Source organism: Neofelis nebulosa, chromosome 1, assembly GCF_028018385.1.
Source record: "Neofelis nebulosa isolate mNeoNeb1 chromosome 1, mNeoNeb1.pri, whole genome shotgun sequence".
Classification (NCBI taxonomy): domain Eukaryota; kingdom Metazoa; phylum Chordata; class Mammalia; order Carnivora; family Felidae; genus Neofelis; species Neofelis nebulosa.
In genome coordinates, this window is record NC_080782.1 from 25,464,651 (window position 1) to 25,482,320 (window position 17,670).

At 40.1% G+C, this 17,670-nt stretch overlaps 1 protein-coding gene across 7 annotated transcripts in view; it reads right to left on the reverse strand.

The window, feature by feature from the left end:
* The window catches only part of DROSHA (drosha ribonuclease III), a 125,727-nt gene that overhangs the window by 8,271 nt on the left and 99,786 nt on the right, over positions 1–17,670 (reverse strand). For all 7 annotated transcript variants that reach the window (XM_058716500.1, XM_058716509.1, XM_058716491.1 and 4 more), the window contains 4 exons: positions 14,816–14,860; positions 13,140–13,297; positions 12,013–12,118; positions 598–739 (listed from right to left, as the gene is read on the reverse strand). In XM_058716500.1, the coding sequence (XP_058572483.1) occupies positions 598–739; positions 12,013–12,118; positions 13,140–13,297; positions 14,816–14,860 (451 nt within the window). The remainder of the gene's footprint in view (positions 1–597; positions 740–12,012; positions 12,119–13,139; positions 13,298–14,815; positions 14,861–17,670) is intronic.

Sequence of the window (17,670 nt, forward strand, 5' to 3'; positions counted from 1 at the left end):
AAAAGGTCCAAGGCCCAGTGATTGGTCCACTTATTTTAAAGTAGTATCAGAAACAATAAAATGATGTGTAAAATCCTTTAGTTAGCTATAATAGGATTATTTATGATGCTTCCAGACCATATCAGAAACTGCCAAAGATGACAACATTTGTCCGTAGAGCTTTGAGCTCATTCAAAACAACAGATAATAGTTTTAGTATTTAGTGAATAAATTACCCTTCTTTCTTCTATGCCGCTATATGAAGGCTGCTGGGTGGCAAAAAAAAGCTGTGATTCACTATTACCCATCTCCACACTCTGCTACTGTTTCACACAAAGAATGTGATGGCTGAACAGTAGAATGGAGGGGTGTAGGGGCAGGGATGGGGGTGATACCACTGAACAAAGACTGAATATAAAATTCATTATTCACTTATCTTAATTCCAAATTATCCTCCTTCTAATTAACTTTGGAGAAATACATAAATAAAAATTAAAATGGAAGAGAGGTTTCTTTCGTTAGAACATAATAATAATGAGCAGTAAGATAAATGTGGGTGCATCTGATTTAAACTCTGAATCTGCAGGTTAAGAGAAAAGCTCTATTCCTAAGACTCACATTCCAAAAGGTCTGCCAAGGTCTTGGTCCTAAGGGCCACAGGTCTCTTGGTCTTGTCATTGGTGATGGCATATTCCTGCATGCCCAGCTCCTCTGCTACCTTGGCTTGAGTTCTGTTATTCACCAAAGAGCTTCGCAACAACTGGCCAAAAGAAAGTGAGATACGTTTAGAAACCATCTCACTGTGGTCTCTCTCCTGCTCCTGTGTTGGGCCCAACTAGCCTGAGACCCCTTCGCAGGCAGGGGCACCAAGGTAAGCAATGGTTGAAGTCCTCAACTGCTATCCCCAGGCTGCCGTGACAAACTCCATATGCTTCTAGCTTCCCCTTAATAGCTTACTCTGCTCCTGGATTTTACCTGACAATTTAAACAGTTTATTTAGTTTAGTAGCAGTAAGCTATGTTGGGGGGGAGGATACTGTACTATGATTAAAGAGCACAGCATCCATTAAATGTAATGCTACTAAGTGAAGGAGTATTAAAAAAATTTTAAGTCAACTTCACTGCAGCATAGTTTACAGACAGTAAAATGTACCCATTTTAAGTATAGTTAGATGAGTTTTGACAACATTCTACATTTCTGTCACCTGAAATAGGTTCCACGTGCCCCTCTGCAATCAATCAGTCCAATGCACCACCTACCAGGCAAACTTGACCTGCTTTCTGTCACTGTACATTAGTTTTAAGGGAGTATTTTTAGAAGCCTAAAATAAACTTCACATTTCACAGCACTGATGTTAAATTATATATTACAGGATTTGGGGAAGTAATGTTTTAGTAAGTATTATTTAAAAATCTTTCAATTATTTATTTATATTTTTACTTTTATTATTTTAAAAATGTATACAATATATCCTGAGTTATAGTTTATCAAATTGAGACTGTCTCTAATTATATTAAAATATGACTTTCATATTTCAACTTCAAGAATTCAAAACAAAAATTCTAGCAGAAATTTTAGTCAGCAAAGAGTCCTCTAAGCACCATCCTAAGCAATAACATTAAACAGTGCATGAAAATTATACAACAAACCCTTCACAGAGGTGCCCATAAAACAAGCATGGTTTAGGATTTCAGCATTCACTAACCACTCACTAGAGGAAGGTGGGGAGGGTGGCTAGGGAAGCAGGTAGAAGCCAAGATGGACCAAACAGAAGCTGAAAGTAATTATTATCCCCAAATCTAAGATTTCGGGGAATAACATACCTAAAGCTAGAACTCTTCTTACAACAGCTAGAACAAATTCTTGGTCTATTACAACAATCCCTTCCTGCTAAGGAAAACCGGTGACACCAGGGCCAAGGAGCAGGAAGCAGCTGTGGGCTGTGCTAGTATCACACCCCTACCATTCCACATCGCACTTTATTAGATGCAAGTTTTATGCTCTGTGGCTCCACAGTGTCAACTGAGCTTATGAAAATCAAGATTTATTCTCAATGCCTGAGATTGCATCCTTGACAATAGATAAATAAGAAACAATATGTTCTTAATTTGCCTGACAGTGATGCATGAAGTAGAAATACAACTTGATCTTCATAAGCCATGCTTGCTGCTGAGTTACAGACTATTATTCTTTGCCTGTCTCTGCCCCCTTCCTCCTCCTATTTCCCCCAACTCTATCTTTTTTCTCAATATAGTAAATGTTTCATTAAAATTAATATCCACAGAGAAGCTCAAAATTAAAAAGGTTTACCATATAATGTTAATAAAAGACCCAACCAATAGAAGCCCACTAGCCTAATATCTTGTAATTACAGAATAACTGAACTGGAAGAGAGAGATCTTTTTTCATTTGGATTCCCAGTTGGGAGGTGGAGGGGAGGCAGTTCTCAAAGTAGAGGACAGTGGGGAATAGAAGGGCTATTTTGAGAATACGGTTGTGCTGAGCAAGTTGGGTTCTCTCTCAGTATATGCTTTGGTGAGAAGACAAAACTCTAATTTAGGTTGCCTATACGGAGATTTCAGGCCTCAAAATCAACAAGCCTAATGAACACATGAGCATACACAAAACACCATACATCTCAGGTTACCAGACTGCCACGGCTGCCTTCCAGAGTCAGGGCTCATTCTTCACTATTATACAGTAATGCTGTCTGATGGATAAGGAGGAAAATAGTGAGGATGCTAACAAGTGCTTCTGGTTTCACCTAACATACGCCCTGACAGGTCTTGAAGCAGTAGGGTGGCCAGCAGAAAGTGATCTTCAAGTTCTTGCCAAAACTAAGAGCCTAAACCAGAACTCAGTGTGGAAGAAGGAAGCTATAAACCATCCATATTTTTAGAGTCAATTTAAATTTAGAAGATGAGAAGGACTTTCTCTTTACCTAAACCACAAAGTCTGAATGGCAGTTCTTTAAATGATAGCTTGTATCCTTGGCCTCTGCTGAACCCTACTTCAGAATGAATCATGCCGTTTGCCAACAAGTGGAATCAAGATGGGGTCACAAGGCAGAAAACCACCTGGAGTTATGGCAGTTCAGTGTTAACAGCTGTGGAGCCCAATTCTGTGCCAGGCACTATGCTGACAGCTAAAGACCCCAAGATGATTGACACACCATTGCTGCTACTATCCAGGGAAGCCACGCGAACTGGCCATTGTGATGCACTGTGGTAGCTGCTGGGACAGCACAGAGGTCACGGTGCATGGAGGCACTCCTTTCTACCTCAGCCTAAAGGCCTCCTGGAGGACCTGACCCCTGAGTAAAAACACTGCAGAGGCTCGCTGACCTGGCTGTTATATCAGAATCATAAGGTGCTTCTGAGATACTGGTGCTCAGGCCCCTTCCAAGAACCAAGGAATTAGTATTTCTGGGGATACAACTTGGCCATGTGCACGTAGGTGGATTCTGACAAACACAAAATCAGAACTGAACAAAGGAAAGAGTCTGCCAGAGGGTGGGTGCTACGGTCTGAATGTCCGTGCCCCCTAAAAATTCCTATGTTGAAATCCTAACCCCTAAAGATGATGGCATTAGGAGGTGGGGCCTGTGAGGTGATTACGTTATGAGGGTGGAGCCCTCACTGATGGATCAATGCGCTTATAAAAGAAGCCTCAGAGAGATCTGTAGCCCCTTCTCCCCTGTGAGAACACAAGGAGGAGTCTGTGACCTGGAAGAGGGCCCTCACTTCACCATGCTGGCACTCTGATCTTGGACTTCCAGTCTCCAGAACCGTGAGCAATAGATTTCTATTGTTCATAAGTGGTTCAAAATACCACTAGTCTGTGGTATTTTGTTGTAACAGCCTGAACAGACTGAGACGCTGGGAAAGGGTTTTCCAGGAAGAGGGAACAGCTTTGGCAAAACAAGGCACCATGACACAGCAAGGTGATCACTGGGTGGGACTGGAGGAGAGGTCAGAGCTTCCAGAGCGGAGTCGGGAAGCACTGATGCAGGTGAGGCCAGCTGGTCTCTGGGGAAGTCTTGCAGGTCATATAAGGAAGTCTGTACTTTCCTGTAGGGGAGGAGGAATCCCAAAAAGTGTCAAATGGGAACAGGGGCAAGGTAATTTTTTGATTTTAGAAAGACTGTTCTGATGAACAGATTTGAATGGGGCAAGATACGAGGTTGGAAAACCTGCCAACATCGATGCTATAGATCATTATTTTACAAAGAGGAAATATCTGCTTTTTATTTTTTAGTAGAATGCTAGAAAATTATATTAAATACCCAATTAAGCTTGAGACAGTTATTAGAGTGTTTTGTGAACAATGCCTTGCATTAGATGTGGTAGTGAAAAGCAAAACATTTGGCACCAAGTTTCCTGGGTTCCAACTGTGGCCCTACCACTTCCTGGCTCAGTGACCCTGTATAAATTACTACATCTCTCTGAGTTTGTTTCCTCATCTATAAAATGGAGCAAGGAGGCACCTGGGTGGCTCAGTCGGTTGGGCGTCCGACTTCAGCTCAGGTCATGATCTCACGGCTCGTGAGTTCGAGCCCTGCGTCGGGCTCTGTGCTGACAGCTCGGAGCCTGGAGCCTGCTTCGGATTCTGTGTCTCCCTGTCTCTGCCCCTTCCCTGCTCATGCTCTGTCTCTCAAAAATGAATAAACGTTAAAAAAAATATATTAAATGGAGCAAGTAGTACCTACTGCACATGGTTGTAATGAATCACAGTGCAATGGCTGACATGCAATAAACACACAAGAAATTTGTGTTAGCCGCTATTATTACCCACAGTAGCATCATCATTATTAGGAAAGATAAGCTCACTCTTTGGTTACAAGAAAAGGGTTCTATAAAGTTCTAGAAATTCCTCTGGATTTTTCTTCAACACAGTTGTTCTAGATACCTGTCTACTTATTGTCTTCAAAGCTTTCCATTTTAGCAAGTGCTAGGCTGCCCTTAAAAACTATTTCTTTAAACCCCACCCACAAAAGACAAAATTTTACTTGAAAAAAATTTTTAAGTTTATTTATCTTGAGAGAGAACGAGCGTGTGTGCACCTGTAAGCCAGCAGGGGAGGGGCAGAGGGAGAGAGAATCCCAGGCAGGCTCCACGCTGTCATCACAGAGCCTGACTTGGGGCTCGAACTCACAAACCACAGATCATGACCTGAGCCAAGATCAAGAGTCAGATGCTTAACCAACCAACTGAGCCACCCAGGTGCCCCACAAATTATACTTGAGATCAAGAGAAAAAATGAAGATGGAGTTAGGACTCTCTGTGAAGCTGAGAAGATGGCTGAGTTCCTGATGCAATGGCAGGCCCAGTATAAATATCACACACCTTGAATTCTGATTTTGAGAATCCAGGATGTTTTTTATTATCTCAGCACAGCAGTCTTTCATAATTAAACTTAACTTTTAATAGGAAAAAGGTTTACTGCTTTAAAACAAACAAAGAAACATATTGGCATTCTTCCTTCAACTTCTCTATTCACTCTCGATTCTAAAGAGGAAGCGACAGCTGTGGGACATGAGCAACCAAAGAGGGCCACCTAGTGTAAAATAAGTAGACTGTGATTTATTATTTTACGGGCTTTAATATAAGAGCATGGGTGAACGCAGAATATATTATTAAAAGTGACAGTGATGTGCCACACAGGTCTATTTTACCAAGAGTGGTAGCCAGATGGTCTCCATTTCCTATGATAACTAAAGAAAAGGTACACAAATGCTAGCAGGCAAAATGCAGGTCAGATACAAAGAGGCAAATTATGTCAGTGACAGAGAAATTCTCAAATAGGAGGCTGTGGAATCTATCCTCTCAAAGAGATCTTGTACATAAGATCCGTGTTTGTCCAAATGATTTATGTTTAGTGCTGTCTGGAGGCAGCAGAGAGGGATTAGATCACTGTTTCTCAAACTTTTTATTTGTAATCCTTGCTTTCTCATTATTGCAAAGCATTCCTCTAAAAGCAAACAGAATTTTCTGCACATTCACCTCACTGACACACACAAATGAGCACAGTACCTTGCACATAGTAGGTATGGGGTTAACCACTATTTTTAGCTCAGGAGCACAGAGGAAAGGCTAAGAGGGAGGAATGATCTAGAGGGAAGAACAACATGCAGGTTTGAAACTTGCAAGTGGGACAAGACAGGCATCTGGTCTGAGTTAATGCTCTTTGTTACCCTCTCACTACTTACCTAATCCCTACCCTGAAAAACAAATACTTCAGTCTATGAAATGACTCAGTCATCCTAGTACAACTATATATGCCTGATATTCCTTCCCACGCAGGACTTTTTGAATATCCAACTCCTACAACACTATGTTTTTCCCCATCAGCATCCAAAACTTCCCATTTCATTTGCTCAGCTGTCCTTCTTCTCTGTAAAACAAGTGTACAAAGAAATGGTTCAAAGCTAATGAATGCCTCCCAGTGTAAATTAATGTAGTTGTATGTTCTTTAATCCAATAATGAATAATTTGCTATTTCCCTCATACAAATGCAACTGTAGCAAGTAATCTTCAACAAAATTTTAAACGAATTTTAATCTTTAGACATTCATAAATAAGTTTTCAGCCTCCTTCTTTACACATAAGACAACATGCCACTTTTCCCTCCAGTGCCACTGCTACTTCCCTCTCTGTACAACTTAGCTGCCCACAAAACTCTCTTTTATTTACTCATCAAATATGTATGGAAAGCCTACCGTATGGCTTGGGCACACAGTGATAAATAAAAACATGCTCTCCCAGAACTTCCAGGCTAGTGGGACAGGCAAACTGAAAAAAAGTGCCAGGAAAGAAAAGAACGTGGAATTCTGAGTGGGCAGGAGGGCATCCAGGAAGGCTCTCCTTGCATCCAGAAGTCAAGCCAGAACTGACATCTAAGGGAAGAGTAGGAGAGACCACGCAGATGGGAATAAGGGCTGGAAGCAGAATATTCTCCAGAACAAGAACAGTACATGCAAAGCCTGATGGCAGGAGGGGGCTTGGAGGAACACAAAACAGGCCAGCATAGAGGTGCACAATGAAAAGAAGAATATGTGACATGAGGTGGACAGCTGGGCAGGCACCCTGGGCCTTGCTTACTCTTTAGTTACTATCCAAAGAATAAACAAAAACCGCTGGACTGGGATATGACAATCATTCATTGAGCATATTTGCAGAACAATGATATACCAACTCCCAAGGACCCAGGGAATCAGGAATGAAGAAAACAGACAAAAACTCTTGCCCTCAAGGAGTTTATACTCTGATGAGAGAAGACAGTAAACAAGTAAAATACATAGAAAATGCCAAGGATTAGGGTTAGGGTTAGGGTTAGGGTTACGGTTAGGGTTGGAAATGAGGTTTCAGGCTGGGAGACAGGGACTAGGGACAAGGGGAAGAGGTCACTATAAGTTAAAGGCATCACTAGTAAGATAGCATTTGAACCAAGACCTGAAGCAGATGGGGGATTTAGCCACAGCATGTGCAAAGACCCTGAGGCAAAGGCTTGCTTAGTGTCCTGCAGAATGGCACAGAAGCCAATGTGAAGAGTCTAGGAGAGACAGAGACAGCATCAGAGAGGCAGGTCATAGGGTCTTGTAGGTAACAAGGAGGTTGTAATCTGACTTCCTTTTAAAACAGTCCCTGTAGGGGCGCCTGGGTGGCGCAGTCGGTTAAGCGTCCGACTTCAGCCAGGTCACGATCTCGCGGTCTGTGAGTTCGAGCCCCGCGTCAGGCTCTGGGCCGATGGCTCAGAGCCTGGAGCCTGTTTCCGATTCTGTGTCTCCCTCTCTCTCTGCCCCTCCCCCGTTCATGCTCTGTCTCTCTCTGTCCCAAAAATAAATAAAAAACGTTGAAAAAAAAAATTAAAAAAAAAAATAAATAAAACAGTCCCTGTAGATGATGTGCTAAACACAGACCGAGGGCTGGGGGGCGGGGGGCGGTGGGGAGCGAGAGGGGGGATGGACCAGTTGGGAGGCTATGGTTATAATTTAGGGAAAAGGTATTAGTAGCCTGGTCCAGGGAGTTAACAGTTGAGCTGGTAAAAAGTAGTCACGTTCTGGACAGAATTTTAAAGTAAAATCAACAGGACGCTAGTGGCTAATAGGTATAGCATGAAGAAAAGAGGACAGTTATGGATGACTTCAAGGTTTTCCCCCTGAGCAAATACAGAATGAAACAGTCCTTACTGATATGGAGCACAGCTAGAGAAAAGCAGGTTTTGGGGTGAAAAATCAGTTTTGTTTTGGCCATGGAGATGGCCTAAGAGAAATCCAACTAGGGATTCCAGTATATCTTTACATCTAGGTAGTCAAGTGTATTTGGAGATATAAAGACCTGAGTGGAGTTAGGGGGAGAGGTACAGGCAGAAGTATTCAAAGCTATGAGATTACTCAGAAAAGAAACCAAGAGAAAAGAGAGGAGGTCTGAGAACAGGGGCACTCCAACATTTAGAGGCTGGGGAGATAACAGAAATGACCAAAGTGAACTGAAGATGAACAGCAAGCACGGTCACAGGAGGTCTGCTGTGAAAAGACGCCAGCCACCGCTACAGCATGAGAATGCATCACTGAGTGGGGGCAGGAGTGGATACAGGAAGGATACAGGATAAGGAAGCTATGACACTGTCAACAGGCCTGAAACCTGGGCTGACTGAAGGATTTCCTCTGAGACAACACGCACCGTGGGGGAGCACACAGCTGCAAAGGCCAGTTCTGCAGACAGCTGTGAACATCTCAGGGAAATCTGTACATGCTGCACCGCCTAGTGCTTGGTATAAACACACCCTTAAGATCATATCCTTTGTGGGGCACCTGGGTGGCTCAGTCAGTTAGGCATCTGACTTCGGCTCAGGTCATGACCTCACGGTTCGTGGGTTGGAGCCCCACACTGGGCTCTGTGCTGGCAGCTGGGAGCTCGGAGCCTGCTTTGGATTCTGTCTCCCCCTCTTTCTGCTCCTCCCCTGCTCATGCTCTGTCTCTCAAAAATGAATAAATGTTAAAAAAAAAAAAAAAAAAAAAAGATTGTATCCTTTGCAATTTAATAAATGCCACCTCTTCTAATGGGGTTTTCTTTGTCAAGCATATTCCTATACCATTTTGCTAGTGATGCAGAAGTTGCTACAGTGGTCCAGGTGACAGGCTGGTTGAGAGAATTTAAGTGATGAAGACGAGGTGGCTACTCAGGAAGTAACGACATCAGGACTCGTGATTGGTCTAGAATATAGGCAAATGGGTGGAGGGAGGAATCAAAGATGATCCCTAGGTTCCTGACTTGCAACACCAGCTGGCTGATGCTGCCATTCGGTTACTCAGCAAATACTAGAAGAGGACCCAGGTGCAAGAAGACCACACATTCTGTCTTGGACATGTGGAGACGCTGAGAGGGCAGCCACAACAGCTTAGACCAAAAAAACCAAAAAAATAGGACGAAAGAGGTCCCTGTGGACATCACTGCCCCTAGGGGGGACCTGATGGTGTGGACACAGAAAAGACTGTCTGGGAGAGACTCTCATGAGAAGAGACATGGCCTGGGAGGGAGCCTTTCAGATGCTGGAATATCCATCAGCTGCACAGGAGGCTAACAGAGTATGGCTAAGGAGGTGAGAGGAAAACCAGGAAATGCAGTGTCACAGAAGCCAGCAAAGGGCAGTGTTTCAAGCAGGGGCGGGGGGGGGGGGGAGCAACTGCAGCAGCACTGATGAGAGTTAATATCTTTTAAAATATGTACTCAACTGATGACAGATCATCTTTGTTTTGCCAGCAGATCTGTCAGTCCTATCGATTTCTACCAAAGCTTTCTGTGAATATAGTTAATAAAACCGTCATATCATAATTTTGTCATTTAACATCTTTCTAATAAGCTATTCAAAAATTCTCTAATTTTAAGACAGCAAGGCTGATAAACACACTTTGGATAAAACTATAGTTATGGCACTGAAGCACTTCGGGAAAGAACATAAAACTGGAGTCTTTAGTTCTGGTTTTACCTTCATCTAGACCTTGGGCAGGACTTGTGCCTTTCTGAGTTTTGGTTTTATCATATGTTCAATGTGTACATGTGTGCAATGACCAAGATAGGAAGCAGTAAACTGGTCTATAGCATCCCACTGCCACAAAACCCAAGAGTTCACAGTTAATTCTGCAGGAATACAAGGGTAAATGCGTGTGTTGAAGTCATACATTTTCTACATTTTGGCCTCTATGTGGCCAAAAAATGAATTACTACTTCAAGCCATTTGGCTTGGTTTGGTAATTTCTCAGACCGACCAGATACTCTGACAGCTATGAAGTCTATTCCCTAATGGAAGACACTGAACAAGCAGTTATTGACTCCCTAATGTAGAACAAGACACTAAACACTAGTTTATTTCTGCTAAATACTCCTATGTTCTTCAGAATTTAATATTAATTCAAGAGGAAAATACTTCCTTGTCCATCCAAAAGTAGTTAACTTCAAATGGTCATCAGACTGTTATTTTTTATATGTTTATATATTTATTTTGAGAGAGAGAGTGAGCGTGTAAGCATGAGTGGGGGAGGGGCAGAGAGAGGGAGACAGAAGCTCAGAAGTGGGCTCTGCATTGATAGCAGAGAGCCTGATGCAGGGCTCAAACTCACAAACCGTGAGCTGATGACCTGAGCCAAAACCAAGAGTCAGATGCTTAACCAAGTAAGCAACCCAGGAGCCCCTTAAGTTAAATTTAAAAGAAGTGTATTGCTGATTTCCCATATAATAGTACATGGGGCATAGTAAGAACACAATGCTCACTGAGTGAGTGAATAAAAGACCACATTTTGTTAGGCTTAGAAATTTCACTGAGAAATTATATCTAAACACAGTTAAATCACCATATTCTCCCTAATTCCAATATTTGTGTCTCACATAAACTATTTCCAGTGTTCACAGTCGCAAAGATAAGATCCAATTCTATTCAAAGCAAAACATGCATAAAAATTGTTGAGATGCAAACTATGAAAGACTTATTATTTCTTCAATATAATAAAGAAGAAAATCTACACTAACAAAATATCTTAGAGCATACTACTGTTTTTCTTGGCCCAGGAATATATTTGTTTTCTCAATGCCCAACTCTAGAGGGGCTTCCAGATATGCTTTGTTCACCATTCCAGCTATATTATTGATCAGTTTCATAGAGTAAAAACAGTATGCAACAAATAAAAAAGCTCAATACAATTTTATAAAATAAAATAAAAATGAGAGAAATGGGGGCTGTTTCACTTTGTTCATTAAATCAAACCTTGCCTATGTCCCTTTCAACTCCACCCTGGATCCAGCCAAACTCATTCCCTACTGTGTCTCTATCTTCTGGTTTTTCAGGTTGTGCCCTTATTTCAGTACGCCCATGTTGTGGCATGTCTTTGCACAGAAATTTCTTCCCACTAACTCCTAATGGCCCAATCCTATTCGTATTTAAAGGCTCAAAGATCATCATATCCACAAAGCCTTCTTAGAAATCACAGATACAAGGAAGCTTATCTTTTCCTAAACAGCACAAGTGCAGCAGTTTACCTATGCTCTTCATAATATTTCATATGGTTCTTTCCTGCATTTAGTTACAATTACTTACTTCTATTTTTCATAGTGCACATGTATGGGTATGCATACACATATAACACACATATACATCACGTATACACACATACACACACACACACACACACACACAGAAAGAGAAAGACAATTTGCAGTTATTGCCTTACATTTTTCATTGCTGCTACCAGTTTTTAAACTCCTTATGGATAGATTGGTGTCAACTAATATTTGCTCTTCCCATGAAGCCTAGCTCAATGTCTTGCACAGAGTAGGTAACCATTAATGAAGACGTATAAAATGAGTTCTTCTCGTAAACTGCTTTGTATACAATTTGCATAACGAAATGAACAAAGCCATATACTATGCTAACGTCACCAAGAATTAAGTAATCAATTACAGAAATATATATCTGGCTCTTCCAATCTTCACTTTATTATATAGCAATCTTACTGGAGGGAATGATTTAACACAAACTCACAGTTAAGTGTCCTTCATGATGATCTGGGAAATGAATAAACAAGTACTCAGTGGCTACCAGTTGCATTATGGAATCACCTAGGAATTCCATCCTCTGATTGTGGCCTCTGGAAAAAACAACATCAATGCAGAAGAGATCAATAGGCATTTGTATTATTAAAAAAAGAAACAGAATTTTTAAAAAGACATGATTGTAAAAGGCAATGTATTCACCTTGCTTTAAAGCACAAAATTAAATACAAGTCCCTAAGGCTTCTCAATTGAGGAGAGATCTGAGTCAATATAGATTGGGTCTTGAAGAAGAAAGTGAGCACCATTTTAGGATTACAAAACTGCTAAAATAAAGATTGGTAAATGGTGTCTGGTCAGAGGTTAAGGAATATCAACTGAAAAATATAGTACAGATTGTTATCTGCACAGAAAACCCCCATTCAGACGAAATAAAGCAAAAAGGTCCAGAAAAGATTTTTGTTAAATCTTTACTTCTTTATTGAAATATATACTCTATCTGGAATCCAGTTTAAGGACACTAAAAAAAACATCTATGACAAGAATCTTAAATCTTTACACTTTAAAGATAGCTGTGAATATTTGATTTGGGGGAGAGAAGCCAAAAACAGAATGAAAAACAACATGCAAAAAAATAACATTTTGGTTATTTTCCTAATTATTACATTAGCTTATCTCCAAATCACTCATCTAGAGCTAGGGTGGAGGGCCAATTTCAGCCCTTGGTCTGTTTTTGCAAATTTAATTGGGACACAGCCACGCTCATTCATTTACATTTTCTCTATGGCTGCTTTTATGCTACTAGAGCAGAGCTGAATCACTGAAACAGAGACCACATGGCCTGCAAAGCCTAAAATACTTAATATCTATCCCTTTACAGATAAAATTTTTACTTCCTTCATGCTTCTCTTCTACTCTACGAAGAAATAAGATGCACGACAACGAAACCAAAAATATTGTATTGGAACATATCCCAGTGTCTGGCTACTCATCATCTCCTGATGTGACCTTCCTGGAAATATGTTTGAAATCCCAATTCCTTTGAAAGGCATGCAGCAAAGGTTTGGGACTTCCTGTCTAAATGGTCACACTGGGATTACACGAGCAATTCTAACTTACAGGGTCAGATGGTTAAATCCCACAGTTCTCAATGTGAATGCTCTTGCCAGAAGTCGAACATGAGTAAAAATTACTCCAATTGCTTCTTCAAACTCAGTAAGTTTCTGTAGAACTGGAGAAGTCTCAATAAGTTGTCGATCAGTATTTGGCTCTTGTAGCTGCATGAGAAGAAAATAAATAAAAAACTATGTGCAGTGTTTGATTACAAAAGTAATTATCAATTCTAGGATAGTGTTTTATAAAATTCCTTCTCCTATGGGCAGAAATTTCTGAAATGCCAATAAAACATGGAAGCTTCTTTCTCAACCCTTAGAATGGCAAACAAACCTAATATTTAAAGAAGGCTCAAAAAATATTTTCCAATCTTCTATCAAATTTCAAGGCCAAGTACTGTACACAGATAGTTCAAAATCCCAAGTATTATACTAACTCCCCAAGGAAGAGGCTAAAGGAAGGCTGCTGGTGGAGAATATGTATATCTAGTAACACAGTGCTTCTCAAACTCTCATGTTCATCGGAGCTCTTGCAGGGCTTATTACATCCAGATGGCTGAGCTCTACCCCCCGAGTTTCTGATTCAGTACGTCTGGAGAAAGGACTGAGAGTCTGCCTGTCAAGCAAGTTCCCAGGAGAAAGAGACACAGTTGCTGCTGGTCTGGGAACTGCCCTCTGAGAACCACTGTATTAGAGGAACATGACCTCTGTGTGTCTTCTAGGGACCACCTATTTTGGTAAATGAACACCACTAAAACTAGATTCAGCTTACACTGGAGATTATCATACCACTAGGCAGGTGGCTCCACATAACAATGAGCCTTTAACAACTGGCAGAGAGCAAACACGAAAAGCATAATTAAAGTGAACATTTTCAACAACTTTGGACAATTTCATAGTCATGTTTCTGAAGTTCTTTGAATTAATGCCATTTATTACCATACCATAAAGCCTCTCATGAAAGTTCAGCCACTAGTGATTATTCTTATATATGTATAATGTACATATACACACATGCATATATAAAAGTATGTAGGTATATACATACATGTATACATACATTTGTATATCTCTAAGTAAAATAGAAATACAAGCAAATACAAAGAATTTTTAAACTGGGAAAAAGAGGGTTACCATACACACATCTTTTAAATACCAAAATCTTGAGCAAAAAGTCATCACATTGTACTAAAATTTTAATTTACAATGTTTTATGCAGTTTGAGTCAAAGCCTTCAATTTCCAAGATCCAAAGTAGGTTACAATTTAACAAGGTTCATTTAGTATTTGTTCTTTTTACTAAGCCCAGACTTGACTCCATATTACTTTCTCTACAATAGCATGCAGGAAGATATACTGCAATCAACACATTAAGCTTTGAATATCACTTTTTTGGGGGAGAGAGGGCACCAAACCACAACCACACAAGGAGATCCTCCTGATTTGAAGGAAGACGACTCCCAGGGCTTTCCCCACCCCATCCCAGAGCACAAATGTAACACAAATGGGTTCATTTTACTATTTGTTCCAAAGTTTTCCAATTCTGCCTAACACCCAGCCTAAAGTCATAGTGCCACTGAAGGGAATCAAAGGTTTATAAAAGCAGGAGGGGAAACAGGCAAGCTAAAATAACGTGAACCCCCACATTTCTAAAGCTCACTGCAGACAGGAAGGTCACACTTACTTGGAGTGGGTGGAGAGGATAATTGAGCCAGACTTCACGTAGGTCCTGGAAAACAGAGTGATGCCTTTAATGCTCGAGGGAGCCATTTAACACACTCTGGAGTACTAAATAAAATGCCATTATTTGAAATAGTGAACTATTTCAGATGCTGACTCCACTTATTGCAAATTCAATAGTGCTAGCAAACTAATTTTTTTAAAGTGTATTCACCACTCAAACCGCCTGTAGTGACTCTAATTAGCCTATTAAGCTGGGGAGGAAAAGAGCCACCTCCACCCCCAGAAGTCAAAGATACCTTTTAAAAGTCAGTTACACATTTGCTTAATCTAATACATGGGATTAAGCTGCTGTTTTAATCATATTTTTTAGTTTATCATTCCCTAGAAATGTGCATCAGCTGTGCCTTTTGTAATTAAAACTCATCTCAGATGTCTTTTATTTTAGGCACTCGTTCATTATCATTTGAGCTGCTTTAAGATGGAGTGGAAAACATCCATATCTAGTGCCTAAACTCTCAGATCTATAAGACCACACTTTTACTGTGGGTCACTACAAATGTTCTCTTGAAATATGGAAATGAGTGGATTTTACGGAGAAGCCCAGTACATTATTTTATCCACTGAGCTAAATCTAGAGGCAGTTATAATTAGAACTTCCTCAGGATTAAAGCGTTTTTCCTTCAGTTTTAGACTCTAGGGAGCCTCTGACTGAATCTACTTTCTGGCCTTGATGTTAGGTTTTTCAAACAAGTAACAAAAGATTTTTAAAAAGAGGGGAAAATATTTTTTAAAAACTGGGGGGGGGGGGGGGGGGCAGAGAAGAATAGGAAAATTTAGTATCACTGTGACACACATGATGACCATGTGAAATAAAATATTCAGTGTTTTTTTGGGCAACTTGCATCCCAGTAAAATACACTTAAGAGGTTTTGGGTTTGTGTTTTGTTGCCAATATTTAAAAAAAAAGAAAGCTTAAATATCAAACTGTTTTAAGGCACTTTAGAGAGCTTCTCTTAACCAATAACTTTTCCCTTGAGTTCTCTGTACCACGAATTACGCAGAATGTCACTCCCTTCTTACAACTTTCTCACGTTCTCTCATGCTTTTTTCCTCCTCAAAGCAACAGGCCCAGTGCTGGCACACAGAAGATGCTACTACTAATGTTGATCATATCAACAGTAACAATCAACAGCTAGCTCTTCTAACCGACTCTCGTCTCCAATATTCGAAACTCTCAGGAACTTAATTCTAATTCCTCTTTCCCCCCTTTCTCCTGTTTTTCACTCAGTGACACTGTGATTTCTCCTGAGATGTCTTAGATGTATAACCACTTAACACCTCACACCTAAATTATTTCCACTGCCTCCATTTCCTTTCATCTACCCTACTCAGAGATCAGGTTCTGCCATCCCTTGGTGTGAGAGAAAATAGCCTGTAAAATAAAAACTCCAGACTGGAATTCTAGCTCTACCATCTATTCAAGGCAAAAACCTCTTCCTTCAGTGTGTTCCAGAAAATGCTCACTGACTGCTGAGACATTTATTAATGCAACATTTTTTTTTATTTTGTTCATCGTGCTAAGTGTACTCTTCAATCTTCATCACCTATTTGACCCATCCCTTTACTCACCTCTGGTAACCATCAGTTTGTTCTCTATAGTTAAGAGTCTGTTTCTCAGTTTATCTTTTTGTTTTTCCTTTGCTCATTTGTTTTGTTTCTTAAATTCCACATATAAGTGAGATCTTATGGTATATGTCTTTCTCTGACTTATTTTGCTTAGCATTATACTCTTTAGCTCCATCCATCATTGCAAATGGCAAGATTTCATTCTTTTTTATGGCTGAGTAATATTCTTCTCTTTGTGTGCGTGTGTGTGTGTGTGTGTGTGTGTGTGTGTCTTTATCCATTCATCTATCAATAGACACTTGGGCTGCTTCCATAGTTTGGCTATTGTAAATAATGCAATAACATATGCAATAATGCAATAAACATAAAATAATGCAATAAACATAAAAGTACATGATTTACACTGATCCCTCCTTTGTCATTTTCACTTCCCTGACTCTATTTAAAATGCCCAGTCATTCTGTCCAAATCAAAGTTGGATCAGTTCACACTAGACCTTCTTTCTTATCACAATAGTATATTACTGATTAAAATCTGTCCTTACCCATTAAAAAAAAGATAGGGGTGCATGTATCTTTTACAATTAGTGTTTTTGTATTTTTTGGGTAAACACCCAGTAGTGTAATTAGTGGACTGTAGGGTAATTCTATTTTTAATTTTCTGAGGAACCTCCATACTGTTTTCCAGAATGGATGTACCAGTTTTCATTCTGACCAACAGTACAAGAGAATTTTTCTCCACATCCTCACCAACGCTTGTTGTTTAGCAACATATTTTTATCAAATACCTATTATGTATTAGCTTACTAAAACAAATGAGACACTATTCCTGTCCTCAAAGGAGCCTAGTGGGGGAAAATGAAGGTAAATAAGTATAATTTAATGAACTGAGATCAGTTCTATAATAGTGATATAAATCAATGCAAGGAAAATTCTGCTTGGGGGTATCAGATAAAGCTTCAAAGAAGAGCTAACTCTTCGGATATATCCTGAATGACATGAGGAATTTGGCAAATCAGCAGAGAGTGGCAATCAAAAGCAGGGCACCGTATATGCATAAATAATATGTCTCAAAGAAAACAGGCACAAAAAGGTAACTCCTAATAGGTAGAACATAGGATTTTAGGACAGTGAAAATACTCCATATGGTATTATAATGGATACATGGCATTACACATTTGTCCAAACCCACAGAATGTATAATACCAAGAGTGAACCCTAAGGTAAACTA